Here is a 21,789-nt window from a genome sequence, read left to right on the forward strand (position 1 = left end):
ATTTGGTAATGTGGGAAGGGGAGCCGGAGTCGGAAAACACCTGGGTCAGGGCAGAGGATGTAGATGACGAGGTTTTGATTGAAACTTTTCATCAGAGATTCCCTCGGAAACCCCAGCCAGTGGCGAGGTTCCGGAGGGAATACTTCGCCACCACCGACGAAGAAGAAGAGTTGGAGGGGTTCGCTGATTCCGAGGTGGAGGAGGATTCAGCGAGTCGGAACGAAGACCGATGGAGGGAAATGTTCGAGACGTCGGAAGATGAAGAGGATTCTTTTAGGGGTTTCAGCTCCTCACCGCCCAGAGGAGAGAGTAGGGGCGGGGGAGAGGGGGGCCCTGGAGGGGAGGTGGATGTCAGGGAACTGACATCGGAGGAAAGGGAAGTGGTAGGGCTCCCAGAGACTGGGAGAGAGTCAACAGCTAAAGCAGGGACCAGTAGGGGGAGCGCGGGGTCTCTGGAGGAGGATCTCAGTAATGCTGAGAGACACGCAGCAGCCCAGGCAGGAAGCAGAAGGGGAGAGAAAGGGGTGAGAGACACTTCGAGCGAAAATAGCGGGGAGGTGTCAGAAGCAACTGCAGGGAGACCTATGCTTCGCCGGAAGCTGTCACGTCGTGAGTCCAGGAAACGCGTTTCCGTTAAGGAACTTCTTTGCTGGAAGCGCTTCCGCAGACAGCCACTGTCGGACTCTACAAGTGACTAGAGCAGACATGTCTGAGGAGCTCTGTCACACACAGAGGTTTGTGGGGTCGCACAAACTCTGAAGGGGCACTATTTTAAGCACAAGCAGCTAATCATCCCCTGATAGCCGCATACTAGACTTCTTTTGGCAAAGTGTATTTTGGTAAATATCAGCTATAGTGGAACAAAATTGATCGCATTAGATCCAGCATTAGCTCTTTGGACAGTGATTCCAGAAGCCACACAAGAGCTCTTTTATAAAGAGTTGATTATATTTTTGCTAGCAGCACCATGAATAGAAATAGCCCAGCACTGCCTTCACTCATCACCATTTACAGTTTAACGCTGGCAGGCAAAATGTGGTTTATTGTGGTAGCTGGGAAGCAAAGTAGAGTCCTCAAAGGTGCTGCAAGTCATGATAACTTCATAGCAATATGGAGGCCTTTCACAACATTTTCAACTAGACAAGATGCTAATATAATATTGCCTAAGTTTAAGAAGATATTTTGGAAATATTTATTGCCACAGTGTGTGTTAGCTTAACCTTCATTGTTACATGCCTGTATTTGTATATTAAAATTATATCTCCCAGTGATGTTACAAATATGTAAAGGATATGTACTATATCTTGTTCTGGTTTATTGTGATATTGTTTTTAATATAAATTTAAAAGGCAAAAGTTTGATTTTATTTAAGCATTATAGCAACATTTAGAAGATCATATACGTGAGAGATAATAGCAGAGCTGAATAGCTGGATTAGTAGATCATGTATCAAGCAATAAACTATTTGTGCTTATGCAGGGTATACAAAACTATGAAGGTAGAGAGATACACACTTACCTCTCTGTATCAGTGTCAGATCTGAAGCTCAAATACGTATCGTTCTCACTGTTTGTCTTGCACATCAAATAATTTTCTCCTTCTACTTCATTGAGAGCCTTTCAGGAGACAGATATAACATCTCAAACATTTGCATGGGAGAAATATAAACTGACATATTTCATAGGCTGACAAAACACAGTGAGCCAATAGCCAGAAATCACAACTGCTGCAAGCCCAGCTAAAGGAAACACACAGTTTTGTGTCCCAAGAAATTTAATTTCACACCAACAGAGGGCAGAAAGACAATTCGCAATTGCCCAGAAGTGGAAAGGGAAAACTTACTGCAATGCTACAGCATTTTTAAACAACTAAGTGCAAACACACTATTGCTTTCAATCTATGTTGCCTTGATTTCATTAAAGTCAAAACTGAAGTGTTCAGGTTTCAATAAACATTATTTGTACCACTACTGTCAGGAGGTAATTTGCTAAAATAAAAAGAGTACAAACATATATTTCTGCATTCAATTTTGTATTTGCAGCACAACCCTGTGCATGTCTACTCAGAAGTAAATCCCACTAAGTTCAATGGTACTTAATCCCACATAAGTATGCAAAGGATTGCAGTCTTAAGAGTTATTTCAAGCGCCTCTTCTGTTATGTCCTAAGAGTCACTGCTGCAACTATGGATCTTATCCTCAACAATTTATCTGCAGATATCTTCTCTTAACTGGCATGTGCTTGGCATTTCATTTCATTCCACAGAATGACTAACACTGGTATAATTTGAAAAGGCATGACTATGTATCAAATGCAAAAGACGCATTCCTTGGTCTATTCTATTTATTTAGTGACAAAGTTTACATGGAAAATACACCACCTGTGGATCCATGACAGAATCACTAAGAAGAGAGAGCTGTGTGGGGGGATCACATTTTTGTACGATGGGACCTTGAGAGGATTCTACATCATAATCAGGAGCCACAGTCACATTTGGGAAACCTAGAGGGTAGAAAAGAAATAAAGACTTCCATTCATTAGGCCCAAGATTAGCTGTTGAGCCTACTGCATAAACGTAGCAATCCTTTGTTGCCTTCCATGGAGACACTATCTTATATTTCTACGAATTATAGATACCGTTAGTTTGTTGTAGAAAAACAATAGAACATTGTGTGGCACCATAAGCTCTTAAACACTAAAGTTTTTATTGCATGATACGCTTTTGTGGGCCAGAAAGAGAGAGAAGGGTCTTTTATCCACTTTCTCCACAATATATGTATCACTTTATAAACCTGTACTCTTTCCTCATAGGAAATGTGATACAGCTCATAGTTTGCCAACTGAGTAACAAATGCAGAGGAAAGGACTGTATGTGGTGGAATTTATCAGGCCAAATGGGATGGACGTGTATATGCTGCTGTAGGTGAAACATCTGTAGACGCAAAGGGAGAAAATATGGTTTCCACACTGGCAATTTACACTGTGTAACTCTCTGGAGCACCAGTCAAGACCCAGCCATCACTCTCTTAGCAAAACCAACAGAATTCAGTTTAAATAGATCACTTGCTTATACATACAGGCAACCCCCGATTTGTGCAGAGCTTGGTTTCTGGATCATCAAGCACTGCTGTAAAATTGTGTGTAATTGAAAAAGCCTGCAAAAGCCTGTGAACACCCCATTCAGCCCCAACCCACCCTTTATGTTAAATACATAAAATGTATTGTATGACATTTCCAGGTTACTTCCGGGGTCGGCACAATGCACATATAGATGTGAACACGTGTAAATGGGGGGGGGGGTTGCCTGTATGCTACAAGGAAAATTTGGAGGCATGGTTGTGGCTGTCGTCAAAGAACATATTTCTATGTTATTATCACACTAGGAAACATGAAGCTAACGTTTCCAGTAAACAGCTTTCATTTTGGGTTTGCTTGGGTCTGCTAAACAAAACTATATCTCACTCAGTAAAACTTCACCTAAATGCCTGCGAGGAGCATCTCCAAATAGATCCTTCACCACAGCCATGGCCTGATCAGATCTCTCCAGAACCTCCTGTAACTGGTACTGATCAGAAAGAATCTAAAAAAATGAAAGCACAGAACACACACATTTTATACTTCTCTTTCCTTCCCCATTCCCTACCCACTCTTCAAAACAGGTTACATGCCACTATTAATCATATAAATTATTAATACTGCTACCTTTTATTAGGACCAATAGATGGGCATGATTAATTCAATAAGTAACACATTTAAAAATACATCTACATGTGGCAAATATTTGAAATTACTTATTTTGAGGCATGACCAAGGCAGTCTATGCCAGTCGCTCTTTAGCACTCATCTTAGGCTTATTTGTACAGCATTGTCTAAAACACAAAATGCTTCTTTGAAAATGATGTTATTTTATGACCCGCCTTAATGAAGGCAACATTATAGCTAACAAAAGGATAACAAAAATATATAACTTGTCCCTAAGATCTTTTGAGGGCTGGGAAGTAGCCAATGTAGCACCAATTTTTAAAAAGGGATCCAGGTTTTGTTTAATCTGTACTGTTCTGTTTTTGTCTGAAACAATTTTACTGGGTTTACTTGGTTTTATAAAGGTATAATTGTATTGTTGCAACCTGCTCTGAGACCTTATAAACAAACAAACAAATTCACTGGGCTAGTGGAGAAATTATGGACCATTCCACCCCCTTTCTACAAGGACACCTGGTAGAAGGCTTTAGAAAAACCCAGCCGCCTGGTCACAGAGGATGTGGTTTCCAACTCCCTTTTAACCAGCATAAACATACTTTTGTGATCTTATTCACTTTACAAGGTTGAAGCACACTATGAGGCTGAGTGTGCCCTCTCCAGATTAGAGAACTCCAGGCATATAATGAATGAATAGTTCACCAGGAAGCCTTGCACACATGAAAAGTAAGCTGGATCTCAGGTAGTTGGGAGGAAAGAACTGTGCATGCCACCAGGCAGACAGAGCTCTCCTCACCCCCAGCTGAACCACAGCTGATGACCAGCTTACTATATAAGCCACAAGGAAACTCGATAACCATTTCTTACCTCTCTCATCAAGGCCAGTTTCTTTTTTTCCAGAGATTCTGGAACTCTTGGTCTCTGCTTCTTCCATTTGCTCTTCAGTGCTTTTTCTTGCAGTTCAAAGTGTACAATGCCTTTGTTCTTTGACTTGTGCATCTCATGGCGTCGTACCTGGAAAGGAAGAGATTTTCCTCAAACCAGAGCCAAGGAACAAATGAAGGAGATGATAGTGACGGTACAAAACAACTAGAAGGCTTTCTGTCTTTACACTTCTACACACTGGGCAAAACTAGACAGCAGGGTCACTATCTTAGCGCCATATGCAGACTGTTACAAAAGCACAAGCAGCCAGTGTGGTGTAGTGGTGAAGAGCGGTAGTCTCGTAATCTGGGGAACCGGGTTCGCGTCTCCGCTCCTCCACCTGCAGCTGCTGGGTGACCTTGGGCCAGTCACACTTCTCTGAAGTCTCTCAGCCTCACCTCACAGAGTGTTTGTTGTGGGGGAGGAAGGGAAAGGAGAATGTTAGCTGCTTTGAGACTTCTTAGGGTAGCGATAAAGCGGGATATAAAATCCAAACTCTTCTTCTTCTTCTTCTAAACACTTGGAAATGGTTCACCTAATACAAGATTTCCAATGGACTATGAGCATGTCAGAGAAAGAGAGAAGAACAAGCAACAGAGAAGCATGGAAGGGATGGATAAGGGACGGCCAATGGGGTAGCCATCAAATGTAGTGGAGACCTGCACTATCAGCAGCAGAAGGGAGCATACAGGGATACAGGATGCTAACTGCACACACCCTTTGCACTTCCAGCATTGCAGTTTGTAACCCCTCTCCCTAGTCAATTTCCTCTTCATCCAAAATCCAGCACTGGACCCCAGCCTCCACCTTATACATGACTGGGACACATCCAGAATTGAAAAGAGCAAGTCTGTGGTTTGCTTGTATAATATTATGTCTAAGACAAGCCTCCTTAAGTGCCTCCCCAGTATGTCAAGACAGACAAATTTCCAGCTTACGAGATCTTCAGGAGTTGCACGATGCACGGTGAGATCATGAACAGTGTTCTGCAACAAAGCATACCAAATGCAAGGTTAGAACATGAAACCAAGTACATCAAATTAATCACATATGTTCTCCAAGTTCTTCTATGGGTCAGTTCTAACCATCCCACCCCATTTTAGCACACCCAGGAACCTAGAGGGCAGGGCTATACAATACAATGGAAAGAGCACCGCTGCCTCCTCTTATAATCCTAAGAGTTGGAAGGGACCACGAGGGTCATCTAATCCAAGCCCCTGCAATGCAGGAATCTTTTGCCAAGCCAGCAAGCTACTGACAAGAAGAACTGCATTACTGAAAGAAGAAGAAAACTGAGTATGGCACTGCTGCAATATTATGTCTGTGCACATACACCAAAGGAAATAATAGCTAAAGCAAGCATACTTCCAAGGAAACATTTTTAAAAATGGTTTTAAATTCTCATAAATTTTGATAGCCTGGGCTCTCACATCTGTGATTGTTTTGACATGTGAAATCGGGGAGACTCAGGCACAAGTTACCAAGCTGGACTAAAAGTTCCAGAATTAATTCCTCCGTGGAGGATGGAGGCTAACAAAAATATCATGAAGTGGTACACAGCCTGAGAACTTCCACGCCTCGCAAATCTCTCCCTCCGTATCCCATTGGGGCAGCAATTCCTGCATAAGCAGAAAGCTTTTATACCCCTAACACCTTCTCCCCCCACCCTCTCTCTCCCTCTATACAGTGGTACCTCGGGTTACAGACGCTTCAGGTTACATATGCTTCAGGTTACAGACTCCGCTAACCCAGAAATAGTACCTCAGGTTAAGAACTTTGCTTCAGGATGAGAACAGAAATCGCATTGCAGTGGCGCAGCAGCAGCGGGAGGCCCCATTAGCTAAAGTGGCGCTTCAGGTTAAGAACAGTTTCAGGTTAAGAACAGACCTCCAGAAAGAATTAAGTACTTAACCCGAGGTACCACAACTGTATATATATCCATGGTTCCCAACGTGGGGCCCACCCCCAAAGGGGGTCCAGCCTGAACAGAAATGTTGGTAAGGTCAAAAGCTTACACCCTAGATTTTATTGGGTTTGGTTCCTTTTAGGTTTTGATTCCAAACCCGCTGGGCAAAACCTGCTTTCTTCTCCAACTCAGAGGAATCTTTATTTGCATCAGCCACTAGCCATAGCAATAAAATAGAATAAAATATACTGAAGACAGAGGTAAAAACTTAACTATAGAAAATACATTTGGGGGGTTTACATCAATAATCAAATAAGAGATATTATTCTAATTGCCCTTCCAGTTTTTGCTGTCACCTGATCATCTTGGAAGGACACAGTAGCAATGGCTGAGTGACCCATAATGGACAATAATAGAGGAATAATCCCCTCACTCCTCAAATCTTTACAAAGAGTGCAGCCACAAGCACATCAGCCACTGACTCAAGACTGCCATCTCCACAGGGGATTTTTGGGAAATCGACTCTCAAGTGCAGTATAGTCAAACTTGCCAAAGTGAAAGCACGTCTGCATTTGGGGACCGTTCACTTTTGCCAATTTAACCCAGTGTCAAGACGGCCAGGTGGAAAGTAATCCCCCCACGGACCCCATTTCCTTCTTGGGGCCAGATTATTCTGTGGCTCCATGTCCTAGAGGCGCTGTCTGATTAAATCATTTGCTCTGCTGGTTATTAATAGTGTTAGTAACTGCTGTGGTGATAAACTGGAAAAGGAAAGCTTTTGGTTGACTCATTTTTTTTTAAAAAAACAAATCTGTCATAAAGCATTTGGGAAGCGTGAATTGCATTTAGGAATCAGATCTACGACTCTTGCGACTAAAAAGGGAAATAGGTTATTATTATTATTATTATTATTATTATTATTATTATCTACGACTCTTGCGACTAAAAAGGGAAATAGGTTATTATTATTATTATTATTATTATTATTATTATCTACGACTCTTGCGACTAAAAAGGGAAATAGGTTATTATTATTATTATTATTATTATCTACGACTCTTGCGGCTAAAAAGGGAAATAGGTTATTATTATTATTATCTACGACTCTTGCGACTAAAAAAGGAAATAGGTTATTATTATTATTATTATCTACGACTCTTGCGACTAAAAAGGGAAATAGGTTATTATTATTATTATTATTATTATTATTATTATCTACGACTCTTGCGACTAAAAAGGGAAATAGGTTATTATTATTATTATTATCTACGACTCTTGCGACTAAAAAGGGAAATAGGTTATTATTATTATTATTATTATTATTATTATTATTATCTACGACTCTTGCGACTAAAAAGGGAAATAGGTTATTATTAATTATTATTATTATTATTGTTATTATTATTCACAGCTTGGCTCCCCCCCCCGCCCCCCGCTCGCACTCACGTCCCAGTCCTGCTTCTTCCTCCTCGCCTTCTTGGGCGGCTTCCTCTTGGCTCCCGAGGCCGGCAAGCGACTCGCCCTCAGCAGGGACATCATATAAGAATAAGAATAATAGCCGCGGCCCCCGAAGCCGGTGCCTTGAAGGGCTGGGGCTCCGCGCGAGGAGAGAGAAGCGCCGGGCGCGGCGCACAAATCGAGGCGGGCGGCGCGGAGGAGAGCAGGCCTGGCGCCCGTTGCCCCGGCAACCCCGCCGGCTCTGGGCGGGAAGGGGAGGCGGCGCCGCGGCGGCGGAGCGAAGGCCGGGCGGGCGGGCCGCTTCCCCTCAGGAGTCGGCAGGGCGCCCGGCAAGCGCAGTGCCTCCCTCCGGAGGAAGCCGCGTCCTAATGAAATCATTATTATTATTATTATTATTATTATTATTATTATTACCCCGCCTTTTTTCCTGCCAGGGACTCAAGGCGGCTTACAGATACAGTGGTACCTCGGGTTACAGACGCTTCAGGTTACAGACTCCGCTAACCCAGAAATAGTACCTCGGGTTAAGAACTTTGCTTCAGGATGAGAACAGAAATCGTGCAGCGGCGCAGCAGCAGCAGGAGGCCCCATTAGCTAAAGTGGTGCTTCAGGTTAAGAACAGTTTCAGGTTAAGAACGGACCTCTGGAACGAATTAAGTACTTAGCCCGAGGTACCACTGTAAAAACAAGAACAGCTAAAACAGTGGTTCTCGCATGGTGTGGCCTGTCCATACTGATGTGGCAGGAGAGGATGACAAGTGTGAGGAGATTCAATGGCTTTTAAACATTTTAGTACAGTATAGTATAGTATAGTACAGTGGTACCTTGGTTTGCATATGCTTTGGATTACAAACACATCAAACCTGGAAGTGCATGTCCCGGTTTGCAAACTTTTTTTGGATCACAACCCATTTTGGGGGATTACGAACACATATTTTTTTGAGGCCCCATTGGCGAAAGTGCGCCTTGGGTTACAACCTGTTTTGGTTTACAAATGGACCTCCAGAACGGATTATGGTTGTCAACCAAGGTACCACTGTAGAGGATAGGATAGGATAGGAATGTATGTATGTTTGTTTTGTTTGTTTTGCAGATTATGGGTCAGATACCTTATAGCAGTGGTTCCCAAACTTTATTTGGCCATGCCCCACCTAAGCATTTCTAAAATCCTGATTCCTTCCCCCACTGTGACATATAATTCTTATTACAGTGGTACCTCGGGTTACATACGCTTCAGGTTACAGACTCCACTAACCCAGAAATATTACCTCGGGTTAAGAACTTTGCTTCAGGATGAGAACAGAAATCGTGCTCCGGCGGCACGGCAGCAGCGGGAGGCCCCATTAGCTAAAGTGGTGCTTCAGGATAAGAACAGTTTCAGGTTAAGAACAGACCTCCGGAACGAATTAAGTTTTTAACCCAAGGTACCACTGTATTCAAAAAGTGAACTCCTGTTCACAGGGGAAAAGCCTAAAATGCCATTAGCTGTTAATAACTCATTCTCGAATTACCCCTCTTAAAAATCAGATTGGGAACCACGGCCTTATAGCGTAACCATATTTCCAGAAGTAAAAACCAGGACACCCCAAAGGTTGTTGAGCTTCTTTTAGGAATACCCTATATTTTTTTAAACTGATTTTTCGATTGACTTGCCTAAGATTCAGGACAGAGATGCCTTTGAAATCCAGGTAATGTCTGGACGTATGGCATTTTCAAAATGAGAGCAAGAGCATCAAGTGATAGTGAGGAAATCCTAGATGTATTTCTTATCAACAAACAAAAACGGTGTGGTGCAAGCAAATTTTTATTCTGAAATTGTGACCCAGAGAAAAGGTTTGAGGACCACTGAGCTAAAGATCATTTAAAAAACCCAAATAAACACAATCATAGAATTGTAGAGTTGGAAGGGACAATGAGGATCATCTAGTCCAGGGGTCTGCAATGCAGGAATCTCAACACATGGTACCCCTCCAAACTGAAACCATATCAGACCCTGCATAGCTTTTCAAATGTGCTAGCAGGTTTTTTGCTACAATCTGTTTAAACCATACAAATAGCATCATAGTAGAATCATAGATTATTATTATTATTATTTAAATTTGTATACCACCCTTCATCCAAAGATCTCAGTGTGGTCCCTTTCATTAAAAGCAGTCAGTTCCCAAGAACCTGTTGGAACAAGTCAGAAGGATAACAAGGAGGGAGCCAGTCTAACATCCCCTAGGGAGGGAGTTCCAGAGTCTTGGTCAATTCTTTGTCCAGGGCAGCTAGACCAGCTCCATCTGGTACGCAGGCTGAGAGCCTAGCTGCCTGCAGACTGTCTCAACAGAGTCGTGTATGCCCTGGTTATCGCCCGCTTGGACTACTGTAATGCACTCTACCTTTGAAGGTGCCTCAGAAACTGCAACTAATCCAGAATGGCCACTGGGACCATATAACACCGGTCCTAAAGGATCTTCACTGGCTCCCAGTATGTTTCTGAGCACAATTCAAACTGTTGGTGCTGACCTTTAAAGCCCTACGGCCTTGGCCCAGTATACCTGAAGGAGTGTCTCTACTCCCGTCGCTCAGCTTGGACACTGAGGTCCTCCTCCAAGGGTCTTCTGCTGGTTCCCTCACTGCGAGAAGCAAAGTTACATGGAACCAGGCAAAGGGCCTTCTCGGTAGTGGTGTCTTCCCTGTGGAACCTTCTCAGTAGTGGGGCCCTCCCTTTGGATGTCAAGGAAATAAACAACGATCTGACTTTCAGAAGACATCTGAAGGCAACCCTGTTTAGGGAAGTTTTTTATGTTTTATGATGCTTTTAATATTCTTTTGGGAGCCGCCGAGCCAGATGGGTGGGGTATAAATAATAAATCATTATTATTATTGTTATTAAAGGTTATTAAGCGGTCCATGGGGGTCATTTAACCAGCCCCCAAGCCGCCCCCCAACTGAGCTGCCTGCTCGAGTCCCCGCATGCTGCGCTAAACCACAGCAATGCAGTGCGGGGACTCACTTTAGCGGTGCCAGAAATTGTGTCTGGACAGGCACAGATGCTGAAAAATGCATCTGCACAGATGCAGATGCTGGAAATTGTGGGCGTGCATCCTCACATGCCTGCAATCCAGCCCACAGAGGGATCTCTGCTGGAGTGAACCAGCCCAGGCAAGGTAAGCCTTGCTGACCCCTGTTATAGGTCATAACCTATAAGAATGGGGCTGGCTGCAATAGTTAATACAAGTGAGGGAAAGTCACTCCTATGTTACACACCTTACCTTTAAATTGCATTGGAAACACATCTTTTCTTTCACATAATTCTGGGCGATGTAGTTTACCCATCACATAGAGTTACAAATCCTAGCAACCGATAGCAAACTACAGAGCCCAGAATTCCTTAAGGGGAAGACAGTGCTTCGAATGTGCTTCAAAAGGTAAGGCGTCTAGGTGCTATTATTTCAGAAAGGAGCCCTGGGACCCCCCGCAAGCCAAACTTTGCCTTCCGTCATCTCTTAAGAACTGTTCTCTATGCGAGTAGGGCTTCTTCCTGGTTTTTTGATTCTTGTCCTTTCACTATACATGATAACTCAGACCCATAAGGTGGGGGACTCCCTTCCATATTCAGCCTCCACAAAAAAGTTATCCTCAGAACTGTTTAAATGTTTTTGCCTTTTCCTTTAAGGGTACCTGCAGAACCAGGTTTGAGAGGCCCTTTGGACAGGGCCCAACTCCTTGCTACTTTCACCACTGCCTCCAGGGACGAACGAAGGCTAACCGACACCCAGGGTGAGCCAAACCACTACATACGACGCATGTGTGGCACCGCTACGTACGACGCATGCGTGGCGCTGCTATGTACAGCGCATGTGCGCGACACAGCGCATGCATTTTAGGTAGCGGTTTGCCGCCAGCACCGCTTGAACACCATATGGACAGTGGCCGGATCCTTTGCTCATGGCTGCAGCCATGAATGGAGGATCCTTCACATGCGGCTGCGGCAGCGTGATGGCAGCTCACGCCGCCACGCCTGGGGGTGGCAGGGTGAGCACCCCACGGGGTGCCTTCTTGTCACACACACCCAGACATGGCACCTGGGGCACACCGCCCCCCTGTGACACCACTGACTGCCTCCTTTTACCATTCACTCAAGGCCCTATGAGTCCTACTGGCCAAAGTTATGATAAGCAGCAGCCCCGTTCCTTTTCCTCCCTCCCGCAAGTTCTCATTCATTTAGGAAAGGCAGGCATGGAGGCAACAGGATGGATGGGATGCAAAGGGATGGCAAAGGGAATGGGTATGGGCACATGCTCTGACCTGGCTTCTGGGCTCTGGCTGGTGATGTGGGGTGGTGCTGAAATTCCCCCCTTTTTATTAGATCTCAAGCTACCTTAGGTCAGCCAGCCATACCTTTTTTTACAGAAGTCTGGAGGCTGTAGCAATCTGAAAGATGCATCCTTTCAAATGTATTATGACTGGGTTTCCAAAAAAAATGTGAACCTTCTAGACCCATGGTTCCCAATGCGGGGCACATATAAGAATTATATGTCGGGGGGGGCGGCATCAGGATTTTAGAGACGCTTAGGTGGGGCATGGCCAAAAAAAAGTTGGGAACCACTAAAAACAGTTATTTTTAGGCAAGCCTTCAGTGCTACCATCTTAATAACTGGTATTTTATTGCTTTAGACTAGGTGTCCGCAACCTGTGGCCCCTGCAGGTGTTGTTGGACTACAATTCCCATAATGCCTCATGAGGTAAGGAGATTGCCTTTTGGCAGTTTTAACAAAGGTTGCATGACAATATTGCAGCTAAGGAGAAAACTTGTGTTGTTCCAAGATTAGAAGGAAATATTTACTGGAAAGTTGAGGGTGTCCATTGAAGGGTGAGGTGGGGAAACAGGATACTGAAAAGGAAGGAACTAGCTTGCTTTATCTTCTTACACTTGATAGTGGCCTGGGTTGCTAAGGGGCCTGGCATAAAAGAGCTTCACTGCAACATACAGCAAGGTGGAAAGGAAAAAGATAGTTCTTCAGCCATCACCATCCTTGGATAGGGATAGCCTGACCCCAGCTGGACTGCTATAATGCATTGTACATGGAGCCGTGCTTGAAGACTACTCAGAAGCTTCCTTTAATGCAAATTGTTGTTGACAGAATTTTGACCAGTGCAGCAAGATAAAATCACATTGCGCAGATTACAAAAGAACTGTGTTGGCTGCCTACTCGCTTCCAAGCCCATTCCAGGTTTTGGGAGGTTACCTATGAAGCCCTAAATGGCTAGGCATCTGAAGGACTCGCTGTATCAACATGCCCATTCCAGTGGGGGCAGGAGCTTGTTCTGTGTTCACATGTATTAGGTCTTTCTTTGCAGTGGCACCTACCTTGGAAGGTGCTTACAACCTCAGCACTTCTATTGCAGAACCATGTTAAAACATTTTTTTTTTGTTTACTCAAGTAATTTGAGTGTTTTTACTGTTTTAAACAGTCTGACTTTATTTAGTTGGCTCTGTCTGTATTAACCCCTCCCTTGGTTATGTTATTGTTCTTGCATAATTTATTGTGTTATTTGTTTGAATCAGTAACTTGTCCAGGTACCATCAGCGAAGAAAGGAAGGTCTTTCTCTGATTTATGGGATGCTATCCCTTTGCAAACGCAGGTGGCGCTGTGGGTTAAACCACAGAGCCTAGGACTTGCTGATCAGAAGGTCGGCGGTTCAAATCCCCCTTGACGGGTTGAGCTCCCGTTGCTCAGTCCCTGCTCCTGCCAACCTAGCAGTTCGATAGCACGGCAAAGTGCAAGTAAATAGGTACCACTCTGGCGGAAAGGTAAATGGTGTTTCTGTGCACTGCTCTGGTTCGCCAGAAGTGGCTTGGTCATGCTGGCCGCATGACCCGGAAGCTGTACACCGGCTCCCTCGGCCAACCCCAGAGTCGGCCACGACTGGACCTAATGGTCAGGGGTCCCTTTACCTATCCCTTTGCAAATGCAACAAGCATTTTTTTTTTGGGGGGGGGGTTGGAGCCAGGTTTGGTCATTTCACTCTTCATGCATAACTTATTGTTTTTTGCTGTTCGAATGACACAACATACGAAAGGGAGGGCTATGTTTATTTTTAAATCAATGAATCAAAGTAATTGCTCAAGAATGAAGCTGTAGAATTTGGCATTTAATGAGGGCTACAGAAATACAGTAGGCTTAATGCAAGTGGCCGATTTCCGTAACCATCTATCTCAGTAATCCGTTCACCACCACCCCATCCGAAAGCTAAATGTGACGTTTCAATAATAAGTACTCGCAACCTTCTCGAAAGTGCTGCGCACGGGAGGAAGCGGAGAGATTATATGAGCAGGAGCCTGCAAATGGACACGTGGCAGAGGCTGGCGCAAACCACCCAGGCACTAAAGTGTGGGATTGGCTCCGGGCATTATTTTTACAGATCGCTGCCCACGAGACGATGTCTTGCGAGAAAGGCAAGCGGGGGGCTCTCCAAATAACAATAAACACAACAATCGTGAAAGGTTGATCGCGAGTGATGTTTCCCGCCGGAGTTCGCCTCCCGCCCGGGTTTTTCTGCTTGCCGAGCCCCGCGCGCAATAAAGGATTTTTTTACCCCGGCGAAAAGGGGGTCGCGCCTTTCGGCGACCTCCGTCTTGCGCAAGACCTAAAGTTGGAAGGACACGTCCTCCTGGCAGCCGAGAAGGGAAAGGCAGCCAGTTAGTTCCCAGCCCTCGGCCGGCTCCCCTTCCCCGGGGACCAGACCCCAGGTGGGTTTCTGCTGCGGGATCTGCGCGCTGCGCAGCCGGCTGCTGCTGCGTTCTCCGCGGATACCTCCCTGCGCGCCGAGTAGGAGAAGCTGCCGTCTCGACCCGAGGGAGATCGGCGTCTATCAATTAGACGCAGAGCGGGGGGAGAAGGCAGATCCGGCATAGGCGCCTCCGATCCGGATTCACCCACCACTACTCCGGCTGCAGGCGGGCGCATGGAGAGCCCCGGCGCGGAGAGCAGCGCCTAGCGACGCCAGGCCCGGCGCTAGAGCGGACCCTGCTCCAGCCGCTCCCGGTTTCTTCTCCTCCTCCTCCTCCTCCCCTTCACCTGGCCGGGGGATCATGAGCGGCTGGGCCAGGCTCGCCGGGCTGCTGCTGGCCGTGGCCGGATCCCGCGAGCTGCAGCCTCCCCGCGCGCAAAGGAGAGGCGCCGGGGCCGCCGGCGCGGAAGAGGCAGCCCAGTTCGACGTCGTCTACTCCGGCCAGGTCAACCGAGCCGCCGAGCGCCTCTACGCCTTCAACTACACCAGCAAGCCGGGCCAGGTAAGGCGAAGCACCGCCCAGGGCTGCTCTCCTCCTCGCCACCGCCCGGCAGCAGAGCCCGGGCGACCGGCTCCAGGGGCGCGCGGTCCCCATCAGACTCCCGAGCCAGATTCACCTGGCGGGGCGAGGAGCGTGGATTCCCCCCCCCGTCCCCCCAGGCAGAGGCAGGCCTGCGTGGCCGCCGTTATGGATGGTCGGGGGGTCCAGAGAGCCCTCTCTGCGGAAGAGCAGCCAGCCAGAGCTGGGATAGGAAGGGCAGGAGAGCCACGGCGGGGAAGCGAGACCCGTCTCGCCTGCGCGCCTGCATCTGACTGGCTGCTGCAGCTGGACAGCTGATACTGGGAGAGATGGATCGACCTTGGGGCGATTCGGTGGGGAAACGTTAATGTCTCGAACCCTTCTTTGGAGGGGGGGTGCGCTTTAGATGCGGTTTGGGACCGACCGCAGGCTGCTGATCTTCCCTCCTTGAGCGTCTATAGTGGGGGTGGGAGAAAGGTCCATTTGTCTGGTCCATTATCTTCCCCAGTTGCCCAGGAAACACTTGCATTGTTTGGTGTGTGTGTGTTTTAAATGCATCCATCCTTAACTTCTTGCCCTTCTTTCTGATGAAACATTTTCTGTGGCTGATTGCTCGATTTGGCAGTTTAATTCAGAAAAAGCAAGAGGCATCACGTTTGTCTTAAGCTTTTTGCTTGATTTGGGAGTTTTATTCAAAAGAGAGAGAGGCCACGTTTGTCTGAAGCTTTTGAGTCATGAAACATCTTAGTTCTGTCCAGTACTGTATATATATATATAGATGAATATTTGTCAGGGAAAAAAAAGAAACATCTATTGTTTAATGAGAATGCATTCATAAAATCTTTGGAGATGCCATAGAACACATTGGGATATAGCAGTTACCTACCCAGATATAATGGGACATGGGTGGCGCTGTGGGTTAAACCACAGAGCCTAGGGCTTGCCGATCAGAAGATTGGCGGTTCGAATCCCCGCGACAGGGTGAGCTCCCGTTACTCGGTCCCAGCTTCTGCCAACCTAGCAGTTTGAAAGCACATCAAAGTGCAAGTAGATAAATAGGTACCACTCTGGCAGGAAGGTAAACAGCATTTCCGTGCACTGCTCTGGTTCACCAGAAGCGGCTTAGTCATGCTGGCCACATGACCCAGAAGCTATACGCCGGCTCCCTCAGCCAGTAAAGCGAGATGAGCGCCGCAACCCCAGAGTCTTCCACGACTGGACCTAATGGTCAGGGGTCCCTTTACCTTTACCTTACCCAGATATAGCTAGATACATTTATTAGAGTACCCAGTTTCTATGTTGTATGGTATACTTGTTAGAGCGGACTTAAATAATGAGATGGAGGAGTAAGCCATAATGTGAATATACCCCCCTAAGGCTGAAGCTAGATGTGAACCTGAACTTGTAGTTATTTTTTAATAGTTAACTGCTGCAGGGAGCCCCGATTTTCATTAGTACTGTAACACATGGGGGGGGGGGTTGTCAACCTTTTCCTTCTGCTATAGTCCTGCTTAAAACAAGCTCTCCTTCTGGCGTCTATTCGTGCTGGAAGAAAACATCACATGGGGTGGGTACAGTGGGTACATGTTGCAATAATTCTTTGCGTTTATCTAATACTAAAAGCACTTCCCATTCCTTGCCTCAGGAAGCCCTACAGCAACCCTGTATTTTCTCATAGTTGCAAGGTGTGTATGTGTTTGTGTCCGGTGCCTGAGGCAAGATTTAACTTCCTGGTCCACAGGTCAGTCCATTACAGAGTAATCTTTTACTCACCTTGATACCAGCCCACAGATACACAGTACACCTGCCAAATACTACGCTTATTCAGCCTAGGGCAAGAGGGGGAAATACGTTTTTATAAAAAAGATAGAAAATGGAAGGATACCCAGCCCTGATAAGCCCAAGCTTTGCTACTGCCCTCCAATTGCAGGTGGGACTGGCAACACACCCCATTATGTGTGGCGATGGAAGCAGCCAGTGACAGTGCGACAATTGGGGACACCTCCAGCACACCATCTTGTATCTTACAGACTACAGAGCACACAAAGGGATACTTGTTGTTGTTTAGTCGTTTAGTCGTGTCCGACTCTTCGTGACCCCATGGACCAGAGCACGCCAGGCACTTCTGTCCTCCACTGCCTCCCGCAGTTTGATCAAACTCATGCTAGTAGCTTCAAGAACACCATCCAACCATCTCATTCTCTGTCGTCCCCTTCTCCTTGTGCCCTCCATCTTTCCCAACATCAGGGTCTTTTCCAGGGAGTCCTCTCTTCTCATGAGGTGGCCAAAGTATTGGAGCCTCAGCTTCACGATCTGTCCTTCCAGTGAGCACTCAGGGCTGATTTCCTTCAGAATGGAGAGGTTTGATCTTCTTGCAGTCCATGGGACTCTCAAGAGTCTCCTCCAGCACCATAATTCAAAAGCATCAATTCTTCGGCGATCAGCCTTCTTTATGGTCCAGCTCTCACTTCCATACATCACTACTGGGAAAACCATGGCTTTTACTATACGGACCTTTGTTGGCAAGGTGATGTCTCTGCTTTTTAAGATGTTGTCTAGGTTTGCCATCGCCTTTCTCCCAAGGAGCAGGCGTCTTTTAATTTCGTGACTGCTGTCACCATCTGCACTGATCATGGAGCCCAAGAAAGTAAAATCTCTCACTGCCTCCATTTCTTCCCCATCTATTTGCCAGGAGGTGATGGGCCCAGTGGCCATGATCTTCGTTTTTTTGATGTTGAGCTTCAGACCATATTTTGCGCTCTCCTCTTTCACCCTCATTAAAAGGTTCTTTAATTCCTCTTCACTTTCTGCCATCAAGGTTGTGTCATCTGCATATCTGAGGTTGTTGATATTTCTTCCGGCAATCTTAATTCCGGCTTGGGATTCATCCAGCCCAGCCTTTCGCATGATGAATTCTGCATATAAGTTAAATAAGCAGGGAGACAATATACAGCCTTGCCGTACTCCTTTCCCAATTTGGAACCAATCAGTTGTTCCATATCCAGTTCTAACTGTAGCTTCTTGTCCCACATAGAGATTTCGCAGGAGACAGATGAGGTGATCAGGCACTCCCATTTCTTTAAGAACTTGCCATAGTTTGCTGTGGTCAACACAGTCAAAGGCTTTTGCATAGTCAATGAAGCAGAAGTAGATGTCTTTCTGGAACTCTCTGGCTTTCTCCATAATCCAGCGCATGTTTGCAATTTGGTCTCTGGTTCCTCTGCCTCTTCTAAATCCAGCTTGCACTTCTGGGAGTTCTCGGTCCACATACTGCTTGAGCCTTCCTTGTAGAATTTTAAGCATAACCTTGCTAGCATGTGAAATGAGTGAAATTGTGCGGTAGTTGGAGCATTCTTTGGCACTGCCTTTCTTTGGGATTGGAATGTAGACTGATCTTCTCCAATCCTCTGGCCACTGCTGAGTTTTCCAAACTTGCTGGCATATTGAGTGTAGCACCTTAACAGCATCATCTTTTAAAATTTTAAACAGTTCAGCTGGAATACCATCACTTCCACTGGCCTTGTTATTTGCAGTGCTTTCTAAGGCCCATTTGACTTCACTCTCCAGGATGTCTGGCTCAAGGTCAGCAACCACACTATCTGGGGTGTATGAGACATCCATATCTTTCTGGTATAATTCCTCTGTGTATTCTTGCCACCTCTTCTTGATGTCTTCTGCTTCAGTTAGATCTTTACCACTTTTGTCCTTTATTATGGTAATCTTTGTACGAAATGTTCCTTTCATATTTCCAATTTTCTTGAACAGATCTCTGGTTCTTCCCATTCTGTTGCTTTCCTCTATTTCTTTGCATTGCTCGTTTAAGAAGGCCTTCTTGTCTCTCCTTGCTGTTCTTTGGAAATCTGCATTCAATTTCCTGTATCTTTCACTATCTCCCTCGCATTTTGCTTGCCTTCTCTCCTCCGCTATTTGTAAGGCCTCGTTGGACAGCCACTTTGCTTTCTTGCATTTCTTTTTCATTGGGATGGTTTTAGTTGCTGCCTCCTGTATAATGTTGCGAGCCTCCATCCATAGTTCTTCAGGCACTCTGTCCAGCAAATCTAAATCCTTAAACCTGTTCCTCACTTCCACTGTGTATTCATAAGGGATTTGGTTTAGATTGTATCTTACCTGTCCAGTGGTTTTTCCTACTTTCTTCAGTTTAAGCTTGAATTTTGCTATAAGGAGCTGATGATCTGAGCCACAGTCAGCTCCAGGTCTTGTTTTTGCTGACTGTATAGAGCTTCTCCATCTTTGGCTGCAGAGAATATAATCAATCTGATTTCGATGTTGCCCATCTGGGGATGTCCATGTGTAGAGTCGTCTCTTGTGTTGTTGGAAAAGCGTGTTTGTGATGACCAGCTTGTTCTCTTGACAGAACTCTATTAGCCTTTGCCCTGCTTCGTTTTGATCTCCAAGGCCAAACTTGCCAGTTGTTCCTTTTATCTCTTGATTCCCTACTTTAGCATTCCAATCCCCTATAATGAGCAGAACATCCTTCTTTGGTGTCACTTCGATAAGGTTTTGTAAGTCTTCATAGAACTGGTCAATTTCAGTTTCTTCAGCACCAGTAGTTGGTGCATAAACTTGGATTACTGTGATGTTAAAAGGTCTGCCTTGGATTCGTATCGAGATCATTCTATCATTTTTGAGACTGCATCCCAGTACAGCTTTCGCCACTCTTTTGTTGACTATGAGGGCCACTCCATTTCTCTTACGGGTTTCTTGCCCACAGTAGTAGATATGGTAGTCATCTGAACTGAATTCGCCCATTCCCGTCCATTTTAGCTCACTGATGCCCAGGATGTCAATATTTATTCTTGCCATCTCATTTTTGACCACATCCAACTTACCCAGGTTCATGGTTCTTACATTCCAGGTTCCTATGCAATATTTTTCTTTACAGCATTGGACTTTCCTTTCGCTTCCATGCATATCCACAACTGAGCGTCCTTTCGGCTTTGGCCCAGCCGCTTCATCAGCTCTGGATCTACTTGTACTTGTCCTCCGCTCTTCCCCAGTAGCATGTTGGACACCTTCCGACCTGAGGGGCTCATCTTCCAGTGTCATAACTTTTATATGCCTGTTGTCTTTGTCCATGGAGTTTTCTTGGCAGGGATACTGGAGTGGCTTGCCGATTCCTACTCCAGGTGGATCACGTTTGGTCAAAACTCTCCACTATGACCTGTTCATCTTGTGTGCCCTGCTCGGCGTAGTTCATAGCTTCCCTGAGTTCTTCAAGCCCCTTCGCCACGGCAAGGCAGTGATCCATGAAGGGGAAAGGGATACTATTGAACCCCAAGTCCAATGGCTCCAGGGACATCATGCTCTCACACAGGGATTTTTTTCAGCCAGAACACAGTTCTGGCACCTTTTTTTGCCATGCTTTGCTCAACAAGTCTGCTCAACCCAGGAAAGGAGGCCCCTAAGTGGTGAGGTGCGCAGGATGGCAGCCAAAGTGGCCTGAGTGGAGTGGGGAGAGCAGCCAACCTGGCATCTTGTCACGTGACTTGCATTACAAGATGTTGGTGATGGTGGTGCCTGGGTTGGCGACTTGTGGGAATGTTGTGGATACTAGGAGAGGATAAATATTGATTAAATATTATCCTTCCTAACTCACGCTAGTGAGTCATACAGCAGAGTTCATTCCCTTCTATACACAGCAGGAAGCTAGTTGCAGATTCGTTTGAATCTCTTTAGTTAAGCAATCCAATCTGGCATGCCCAGATTGGAGTATATTCCCGGTAAGACCCCTTTGTCCCTCCTAAAAAGAATATAGACACAAGAAGCTTTAAAAAAAACAAAACAAGAAGAAGAAGTTTACTCACATTCAGTTCACAGTTGGATCCCTGAAGGCAGGCTTTTGCTTAGAGTTACAGAAGAAGGTTTGAGCTCATCCCATATGGGAATGAGCCCATGTCCTGGTGGCTGAGAGCCAGCAGACAGCAAAATACATCAGTATCCAGAGAGCATGGCATCAAGAGGAAGATGGCTGCGCAACCAGCTCCTCTTATGGGGTCTCCCAGGTTCACACCCAACTACCTGGTTACACACAGGGGGAGGAAGCTCAAGACCAGGTATGACAGGAAGTCCTTCTGGAACGGGAGTGACCCCGCGTGTCCACTCTGGGCAAACAGGAAGTGTTGTGCTTGACTGCTTATGTCACATCCCACACGACTTAGGTGGTGAGTTCTGGCACCTTTTTTCCTAGAAAAAAAGCACACTTCACTCATGTTTTACATTCCTGGCGCACCCACACACCCACAAAACCCAGTCATATTAGGGGCAGAAGAGAGGGGCATGCCTGGGATTAAAATTACCTAGCAGATACCACAGAGCCATTTCCTAACCACTCAGCCACAGCAGGAGACCAGAATCATGGGGCATTTTTCTCCCACCTCTGGGGTGAAAATGGTACAAATCTTTGACTTTCATACTCAGAGCCAGGTAGGTAGCTGTGTTGGTCTGACACAGTCGAAATAAATTTAAAAATTGTCCAGTAGCA

General features: G+C 45.8%; 2 protein-coding genes across 3 annotated transcripts in view; one reads left to right on the forward strand and one right to left on the reverse strand.

Annotated features, from left to right (window-relative positions):
- SPICE1 (spindle and centriole associated protein 1) overlaps positions 1-8,097 on the reverse strand; it is a 28,079-nt gene extending 19,982 nt beyond the window's left edge. The window contains exons 1-6 of the mRNA XM_082206059.1: positions 7,975-8,097; positions 5,561-5,608; positions 4,566-4,712; positions 3,477-3,579; positions 2,380-2,501; positions 1,519-1,616 (exon numbers count right to left, since the gene is read on the reverse strand). Of these exons, the coding sequence (XP_082062185.1) occupies positions 1,519-1,616; positions 2,380-2,501; positions 3,477-3,579; positions 4,566-4,712; positions 5,561-5,608; positions 7,975-8,067 (611 nt within the window). The 5' untranslated portion in view covers positions 8,068-8,097. The remainder of the gene's footprint in view (positions 1-1,518; positions 1,617-2,379; positions 2,502-3,476; positions 3,580-4,565; positions 4,713-5,560; positions 5,609-7,974) is intronic.
- Positions 8,098-14,031: 5,934 nt separating this feature from the next.
- The window catches only part of SIDT1 (SID1 transmembrane family member 1), a 45,180-nt gene continuing 37,422 nt past the window's right edge, over positions 14,032-21,789 (forward strand). Inside the window, exon 1 of one of the 2 annotated variants that reach the window (XM_082206057.1) lies at positions 14,032-15,269. In XM_082206057.1, coding sequence (XP_082062183.1) covers positions 15,069-15,269 — 201 coding nt within the window. In that variant the 5' untranslated portion in view covers positions 14,032-15,068. The remainder of the gene's footprint in view (positions 15,270-21,789) is intronic. The other variant, XM_082206058.1, reaches the window with a different exon arrangement.

The sequence above is a fragment of the Podarcis vaucheri genome, assembly GCF_965113315.1.
Source record: "Podarcis vaucheri genome assembly, chromosome: 17".
NCBI classification, from domain to species: Eukaryota; Metazoa; Chordata; class Lepidosauria; order Squamata; family Lacertidae; genus Podarcis; species Podarcis vaucheri.